This window comes from Condylura cristata, unplaced genomic scaffold (genome assembly GCF_000260355.1).
Source record: "Condylura cristata isolate star-nosed mole 26May11 unplaced genomic scaffold, ConCri1.0 scaffold00041, whole genome shotgun sequence".
In the NCBI taxonomy this organism is placed as follows: domain Eukaryota; kingdom Metazoa; phylum Chordata; class Mammalia; order Eulipotyphla; family Talpidae; genus Condylura; species Condylura cristata.
In genome coordinates, this window is record NW_004567142.1 from 1,418,065 (window position 1) to 1,424,942 (window position 6,878).

At 54.0% G+C, this 6,878-nt stretch overlaps 1 protein-coding gene across 1 annotated transcript in view; it reads right to left on the reverse strand.

Annotated features, from left to right (window-relative positions):
* POU2F2 (POU class 2 homeobox 2) overlaps positions 1-6,878 on the reverse strand; it is a 27,722-nt gene that overhangs the window by 4,899 nt on the left and 15,945 nt on the right. Inside the window, exons 6-7 of the mRNA XM_004693926.2 lie at positions 1,282-1,387; positions 1,095-1,186 (exon numbers count right to left, since the gene is read on the reverse strand). Coding sequence (XP_004693983.1) covers positions 1,095-1,186; positions 1,282-1,387 — 198 coding nt within the window. The remainder of the gene's footprint in view (positions 1-1,094; positions 1,187-1,281; positions 1,388-6,878) is intronic.

The window sequence follows — 6,878 nt, forward strand, 5'->3', positions numbered from 1 at the left end:
TGTTTTTTTAATAGATGGAAAGGTGCCTGGAAAGGGGGTGGTGGTGGTGGTTATAAAAAAGCAACAGCTCTCTGAGAATAAAAGCTCTGAAGCAAGTGATGGGTGCTGGGGTGTCAGTCACTGGGACAAGATTCATCTCCAAACCCTGGGGGCCCAGGTGTGTTTTGGAATTGAGAAAGTTTTCAGGTTTTGGAAAGCCCACAGGGGAGCATCTATCAGAGTGACCCCCGCATCAGTGTCAGGGCATCACCTTATAAGCCGACACATAGCTCACACCACCACGAGGGGTGAAGAAAAGTCAGATGCTGTTTCTGCCTCTGACCAAGGCAGATTTTGCAGCTGAGTCACTTCTGGGGCCAACACTACAAGAACAGCCCGAGTTCAAAACTGCAGCTAAGCCCATATATATGTATGTACACGTATATATACACATATATATACTTAAAGGGCTGTTTAAAATGTTTAGAAGGGAACTTTGAAATCTGGAAAGGCTCCTGAAAGATTATTATGGAGTCTAGAACCCAGCAACAAACAGAAAGAAGGGCCAGGAGCCGGGGAGCTGCCCCAGTGTGCGGGGCTCCCTGCTCCCCCAGCAGTCGCCACGCCACATGGGAGGCCCCAGCCTTACCAGGGGTGCCACTCTATCACGGGCATATTCTGGGAATGTTTTTTTTTTTTTGACAACTAATTCAATTTTGGGCCAAATAGAAAGCCTTGGTTTTCAGTCTCCAGCCTGGACAGGAATTAGTGCCGAGAGACGCTTTCCTCAGAGAATGCATAGCTGGAAGATGCCCGAGGCACTGCAGCCTGAAGGCATTTGAAGCCCCAACACTGAGTTTGTGCACACGTGCACGATGAAGTCTGGGGGTCACCTCTGCATCCGCCATCAGATTCTCACAGGTGTACCCACGTACCCCATGGGATTCAGAGCCATTGATGTGAACTCCCACAGCAAACAAGTGGCACAGCAGGGCTGGCCCCTTGTCCCCCCACTCCTGTCTGGGCTCCTGTGGCTGTAGGATGGGTCAGATGGAGAGAAACCCCCAGCCCCAGCAGGCCCTGCACGTCCAGCCCGGCACTTAGTGGGCACTCACCTGTGTGGGCAGCCCGGCCCGGGGCTGGGAGGTCAGAATAGCTCCCTGGGATTGCTGAGGTAGCTGGAATAGATTTGGCGTCGGTAGCAGGCCTGGGGAGACAAGGGGTGGCACAGGGTGAACAGGTGCCTGGCGTAGTTGGGGGGTGGCTGTAAGGCGGGGATGGAGGTTGGGGGTGGTGCCCTACCTGGCTGACTCTGCTGGGCCTGCGGCAGCAGGAACTGAGCAGGTGGCTGGAGATGGTGACCCGGTACAAGCACCAGCTGCTGGAGCTGGAGAAGCTGCTGTATGTCCTGCAGGGAGGAGGGTGGACAGACAGACAGCCTGAGTCCTGGCCTGGCTCCTCCTCTGTATCACCTTAGCCCTGAGGGGTGCTCCAGGGCAGCCAGGCACCTCAGAGGCAACGAGGGAGGGAGCCTGGTGTCTGCAAGGCAGCTCTGAGCTAAGGGCACCCAGGAGGCTTCTTCCAGCACCAGGGCCATGCTTGGAGGGCTGCTCTTTCCTCACATTTTCTTCCTTGATGAAAGATTTGCCCTTTTTTTTTTTTATTCCCATAGAACAAATAGATTCGTTTAAAAATGTAAACAGACTAAGTCTTCCCTCCTTTTAAAACACTCCCAAGGCGAATGATACCATGTCTGGAATTAACTCTAAAACACTCCAGCAAATAGTGGGTGAGTAAATTGGTATGACCTCTTCAGGAAACGCTTGGGCACTGTGATGAGTTAAATTGTGGTCACCCAAAAGGTGTGTTAGAAACTTAACCCCCAAACCTTATTTGGAGATGGGCGTCTTTGCAGATAATCCAGTTAAAAGGGGGGTAAATAGGGTGGGCCCTAACCCAGGAGACAGGTGTTCATATTAATAAGGGAAAATTCTGACACGGACCAGAAACATACAGAAGGAAGTTGCTGGGGAGAGACATGGGAGAAGACAACCATGTGCAAACCCAAGAGAGGCCTGGGACAGATCCCTCTTTCCAGAAACCAACTCGGCCAACACCTAGCAGACACAGCTCCAGCAAACAAATACAGGCTGCTTCCCAGCGCGGAGCAGACACCTGCTTATGACCCGCTGATTCACACCTGAGGATCACCCACTCTCATGCAGACGGGTGTCACCAAGAGACACATGTGCTACAACATTCATGGCAGAACTTTCTAACTTCTATGCCCCAGACACCATGTTCACGACAGAGGTCATCTTGTGTCATCCTGCTGTCCACTCTCATCCAACCAGTGAACAGTCACTTCTGCCCCTGTCCATAAAAAAAGAGACCGCGAACATCTCACAGCTCTGGATGAAAATACCCTCAGGTTAAGACAGACACTCACAGTAAGACAGACACTGTTATAGCTGCCCCGAGAGACTGGTGTTACCTATAAGATCGGCAAAGACGAGCCAGGCCATGTTGTGGGGTGTGGGAAACATTCCCGTGCATGAGAGGGTCCTTTGGCGATGTCTGTGAAATTGCAGATATGCAGATCCTTTGTCTTAGCCATTCTACTTCTGGGAATTTATCTCAGGGATATACTCACACTTGTGCAAGTGACCTCAGCTCTCTAGAAGGATATTCCCACAGCAAGCAGTGTTTTGTTTTTGTTTTTTTAGATTTTATTTATTTATGCATACAGAACTGGGGTATAGGCCAGAGGTGTGGGGGTGGTAAGAGGATTTACCAGAGTGAATCAGAGTGGGAAGCAGAACAGGCCGACTGACGAAGTACACTGCTGAGGGGAGCAGCGGGCGGATCAGGAGAGGTCTGCCGTGCCATGTGGGTCAGCTCCCTGACCAGGGAGCAAACTCGCACTGAAGCAGCCTCAGCCAGCTTCTCAGTGCTGCGCTCCAACCTTCTGCGCCACTGCAAGCAGTGTTTTAGCAAAAATGGTAGAAACCAGCTGGGCTCAAAGCAGTAGAGGCTGAGGGACTGAATGAGGGTGGCGCTTTTTGGTGGAGCACTACACAGTCATCAAAAAGAACCTCTGTGTCTGGATATACAACAATGCCCCAGAATTCCTAGGAGTGGAAAGCTCAGGGGACACAACAGTGGGTTTGAGGAGCTGATGTTCACGGTAAAAAGACATTAGACTGAAGTGGCTGCTAAAGTGTATGTGAACTACATCTGGAAAACTATAAGAAACTGGCATCGCTGTCAATCCTTACATTCCTCTCGAATTTGAAATTTTTCATAGTACAAAGAAAGAAGGTGACATTCAGCGGCCCCACCCTCACCTACCCAGTGAGCAGTCAGTTCTGCCCCTTTCTTGCTTTTGTCTGGGGCAGAGCATGGCCGTTCCCTGTCCAGCTGTGAAGGACTTTGCCTTTGCCTTCCCTGTGTGCTTTGGCGGGGGACAGAGTCCCCCACAGCTCCCCGCCCGTGCAGCTGCCAGTCATCTCAGAGTACAGCTTAAGAGGGCTGAAGAAATAAGGTGCTGCTGGAACCAAGCTGTAAGTAGGACGATTATTCCAAGAAAAGTTTTTTTATTTCTTTGTGAAATGCTGAAAATTATATATATATATATATATATATACATATATATATATATATTAAAGATTTACTTATCTATGCATGCAAGAACTGGGGTATAGGCCAGATTTGTGGGGGTGAGAGGATTCACTAGAGACAGAGTGGGGAGCAGAAGAGGAAGATAAAGTGAAATCCACTGCTGAGGGGAGCAGCGGGCCAGTCAGGAGAGGTCTGCCGCGCCCTGTGGGTCAGCTCCCTGGCCAGGGATTGAACTTGGGCTGCACAGTGCTGCACTTTAACCCTCTGTGCCACCAGGGAGGGCCCTGAAAATTATAATTCAAGAGATCTGCCCCGACTGTACCAGGATGTGGGATTCCCTTGGTGACAAGGACCCACTATTGTTCATGCTGCTGTGGTCTGCTGGTTATATGTATAATAGAGGGAAACGGCATGTTTTTAATTAGAGGATAGTGAAAAATGAAGATGTCATTTTATTGCTCTCTAAGGTCATGGACAGCTCCTGAATTCTGCCCAAAAACCCCTCTAGGGATGGTCTGTGAAACCCTGGTCCCTGTTCTACAATATTCACCCAACCATAAAACCCCCAGGGGCTTCTATCCATCAGGTCCCCCGCCTGCCTCTCCTTCCTCACCTCCCACGACACTCTCCTCCCCTAGCTATGACCAAGCCATACTGGTTTCCCTCCCGTTATAGGACCCAGAAAGAAGCGGCTACCCCAGGGCCTTTGCCGGTGTTGTTCCTGCCGGCCCGGCTTCTTACTCATATTTCACACCTCTGTCAAAAGCCCCCTCATGGAGAGGCCTCCACCTACCCACCCTGACAAAGATCCTCCTTTCCTGTCACTCTTGATCATTACATTTTCCATCATTCATAATCAGCGTCCTGTCTGTCCCCTCAGACTGGATGTCAGACTGCACCCCCAGTGCAGAAAGGGGCCTGGGCAGGGTGGACGGTCACTCAGTGTCCCCTGACTAGAGCAATTCAAGAATGAGAGAGAGAGCAGAGACGTCAGCCGGTAGGAGGCCCCATTTCTCCAGCCTGGAGGCGGCGTTCCTTCTGAGGCCACTAGGGGGCGTGCTGCGACCGAGCCAGAGGCCGGTGGAGTTAGAGGCAGCCAGAGCAGCAGAGAAGGCCCCGGGAAGGGCTATTCAGTGCCTCATCTGCTCTGTCCCTACCCACGGGACAAAGGAGCAGAGGGCTGACGTACCCCACTAAGGCCAAGAAGAGAAGACACCCATTCTTGTTCATCTGTGTCCTCTGAGCACCCCACACCCCAATGCAGGTGTCTAACATGGGATGAAGGACTTTTCCATGAATGAAGGAGTAAAGCCTCAGGGCCAGAGGGTGATATGACACAGGTGGTCCCCATCTCTGGGCTGGGCAGGGAGGGGGAGAAACCCGTGAACATGAACTGGGCTGCCAAAGCTGGCAGCAGTGCTGGCCCAGGTGCAGCGAGCGTCTCACCCTGAGCACAGGGCAGCCTCCCTGCCACACCCCACCACCCGCACCCTCCCCCCACCCCCCCCCCCCCCCCCCCCCCCCCCCCCCCCCCCCCCCCCCCCCCCCCCCCCCACACCTGCTGCAGCAGCCTCCACCACTGGGATGGTGTGAGGTCCACGGGACACTCACTTGCCATCTTTGGAAGGGCAAATTACGGTGAGTTCTGGACACCTGTCCTAAGGCAGCAGCTAGAGTTCAGTCCAGAGTGGAGCGGACAGGCAGGCGGGGTGTGCAACCGTACAAAAAGCTCCAGCACGGTCTGACACAGGGCCAGGCCATTCACGTGCCAGCGGGGCATGGGCTGCCTGGGAAGCCCAGGCAGGGGGAGCCCCCTGGAGGGGAGGCGCCCCAACTGCCCCCACCAGACCGGTGAGCGTGCCAACCCTGGCTGGGGAGGTAGCCTAGAGGGCGCAGGGTGGGTGGGAGTGAGACTCGGGGACGCCAGTTCTCCCTCTGGGCCTCAGCCTGCGTAACGGTGCAGGGGGTGGAGGGCAGGGCGCCACCTGACTGTCCTCGTCCTCTGTGGGCCCTGCACAGCCCCTCACCCTAAGCCTGGCGCTGGTTTCTGCCTTACGGGCGGTGGCACTTGCCCCTGCCTAAGCCCTTTTTGCACCCCTTCACTCCCCGTGGGGCGCTCTCCTACCGTCTTGTCTGACTGACTCGCTCAGGCCTTGGCTCTCCAAGACGGCCTTCTCAGGAAACGCCCCCTGACTGCTCCCCCTGAAACACCTCCCTGTTGCATTCTCTTCATTTACGCCTACTCTGAAACGGTCTCGTTTTGCTGGTTTAATTGTTGACTGTGTGTCTCCCCATGGAAACGTAAGGTCCTCAAGGCCGTCACCTCTGCGTTGTTCACAGCTGTCCCCTGGGGCCCATGAGCGCACACAGGTGCTCATAATAGTTCAATAAACGACCACGGTTGTTCCAGTCACTTCACTAAGGGAAGCTCTAAGGGGGAGGGGAGCCATGGTAGAGGCGCCCTGTTTCCCATTCGGCTCCTTGGTGAAACCCCAGCCCGAGGGGTTGGCCCCACCGCATGGAGCCTAGGAAATCCCAGCCGCTGGGAGAGGGCCCTGGGAAACAACCACTCAGCAGGGAGGACTACCTGGGAGGACAACCTGCACCTGCTCTGCATGCTCAGCTCAAGATACCTCACGCACAAGTCCCAGAGAAGTGAGCAATGAATGGCAGGTCCTGGCCCAGAAATCATGGGCTGACTGGCACACCCAGCCCAGGGGCCTGTAGGTACCCCGGCCACCCACAGCTGGGCTGACAGCCTCAACCCCCGTTTAAACACTAGGACCCACACTAACCTCTAGGACCCACACTAACTTGTGGAACACAGTAAACTTAAGAGCCAGAAAAAATCAGGCTGAGAAATGGATCCTTAGGGGCCTCCCTGGTGGTATAAGGGGTGAAGTCTCAGCACTATGAAGCTATTGGCAGCCACTGCAGCACGAGTCTGGTCCCCGCCCAGGGAGGTAGCCCACAGGGTGCAGACACCTCTCCTGACCCTCCTGCTGCTCCCCTCAGCAGTGTGTTTCAGTCAATCTGCCTGTTCTGCTCCCCACTCTGTCTCTGGTGAATCTCACCACCACCCCCACCTCTGGCCTGTACCCCAGTTCTTGTGTGCATAAATAAATCTCTCTAAAAAATGGATCCTTATCTTTAAAAACTACAGAATCGGGCCCTCCCTGGAGGCGCAACGGGTTAAAGCACAGCACTAAGAAGCTAAAGCCACTTCCTCATGAGTTCGATCCCCGCCTGCCCCGGAGGTGACCACATGGCGCGGCAGA